The 1,683-nt window shown below is 39.2% G+C and overlaps 1 protein-coding gene across 1 annotated transcript in view; it reads right to left on the reverse strand.

Annotated features, from left to right (window-relative positions):
- The window catches only part of SLC35A5 (solute carrier family 35 member A5), a 15,929-nt gene extending 14,586 nt beyond the window's left edge, over positions 1-1,343 (reverse strand). Inside the window, exon 1 of the mRNA XM_018557301.1 lies at positions 1,207-1,343. Within this exon, the coding sequence (XP_018412803.1) occupies positions 1,207-1,321 (115 nt within the window). The 5' untranslated portion in view covers positions 1,322-1,343. The remainder of the gene's footprint in view (positions 1-1,206) is intronic.
- Between the last annotated feature and the right edge of the window lie 340 nt (positions 1,344-1,683).

The raw sequence follows: 1,683 nt of genomic DNA on the forward strand, positions 1-1,683 counted from the left end.
TATATATATATATATAATAATCATCATTTTTCTACTCTTGATGTGCATTGAGATACCACATACTGTATGTGTGTTCATTATTTGTTGTATATAGCAGTAGAAGGACCCAGGAGACAATAGTGCGCATTTCATTTTGTTTAACCTACCTAAAACACAAACAAAACTGTATATATCCATTTATTTTATTTCTGTATGCAACACTGACACTAACCTTGATCTAAATCAAACCCTCACTATTTTTTTTTTCTTTTATAAAATTATTTTATTTATCAAGTTTTCAGACATATAAAACACATATAGCAAGCAGGGGAAACAATTCCCATCGTAGAAGCAGTGGGCGCAGCCCAAGTTAGTACAATGTACTGTACAATACAAGTTAGTACAATGTACTGTACACAGTATCAACCCTAAGGTGTAGTAACCTAAATGATGCCCTCTCGGACAAGCCCTCACTATTTTACCTTTATTAAAAGATTTCTCCTCTAGCGTGGAGAAAAGATAAGAGGAAAATGTACTAAACTGGAGCAGCTGGGCAACAGAAGAACTCCAGGAAATGTTAAAATGATCCCTTGTAGTGGGGCTACTCACACACTGCAAGGATTAACCACTCGTTTTTGTCTAGGGATTAAAATAAAGAAAATATACTTACCTTATCCTCCGTCTTGCTGGGCTACTAGATCGGTCCCTACAGCCTATTCATCCCTGGGCTCCGAGGCTCTAAGGACCCATGATATCATGAAGTTGCATTAGACTTGAAGACGTTGCGGGACATTCCACTGCCAGGACGGAGGGAGAAAGAGGCTCACTGCTGCAGGACTGAGGATCAGTTGAGTATATTTTCTTTTTAGCCCCTAGACCAAAACAAGCAGTTAAACCTTGCAATGTGGGGGTATCCCACTGAAAGGGTTAATGTTAAAATTTTTGGGGGTACTTTTTTTTTTATTATTGAACAAGCTGAAGATAGAAGTTGATTGGTTACTATGTACAGCTGCTCCAGATTCTGTCTGCTCCAGTTTTGGAATATACCACCAATGTATCTTTTACTCCTCACAGAAGAGAAACAGTACAGTACAGTATGGAGTAATTGGCTACCAGAGTAATCAAGAGCAGGCCCACCTAGCTCCCGATCGTAAGTGCGAGCCCTGGAGCTAAATAAGGAGCTAACAAGTTCTATAAAAAAAATATTTGAAATAAAAGCTGTCTAACCCTCATTGGCTGAGAATTTCACCAAGAGGACACGGCTTGATCCCAGAGCCACATAAGTGAATCCAAGCAGAAAGGTGTGCAGTGTTGATCGAGAGAAGAACGGCTTGTACCTCATTGTTTCAGGTTCTGTGCAGCATGTCCTGTTTACTGAAATAACAGTATAAGAAACTGGAGTTAATGTTTTTCAACATTTCTTAATTCCTCAAAAAAACAAATTGGACCAGCCAATGAAGACAAAATGCAATTGCACTAATGCCGTCCTGCAGACAAACTGTTTAACCCTTTCGCTGCCAAGTCCTCCGGAACATTTTTCAAATCAGCTGGCCAAGCCATTTTTGAATTTTCTGCAATTTTTTCCTATTGATTTGATTTTCAACTGCTGCGTTGCTAGCGTTTGTAAAAGACCCCCCAAACCATATATTTTCTGAAAGCGCAGGCCCGGTAGAATAAAAAGATGGTGATACTAAATTTGTAGGC

The sequence above is a fragment of the Nanorana parkeri genome, unplaced genomic scaffold (assembly GCF_000935625.1).
Source record: "Nanorana parkeri isolate BGI_ZX_2015 unplaced genomic scaffold, ASM93562v1 scaffold278, whole genome shotgun sequence".
Taxonomy (NCBI): Eukaryota; Metazoa; Chordata; class Amphibia; order Anura; family Dicroglossidae; genus Nanorana; species Nanorana parkeri.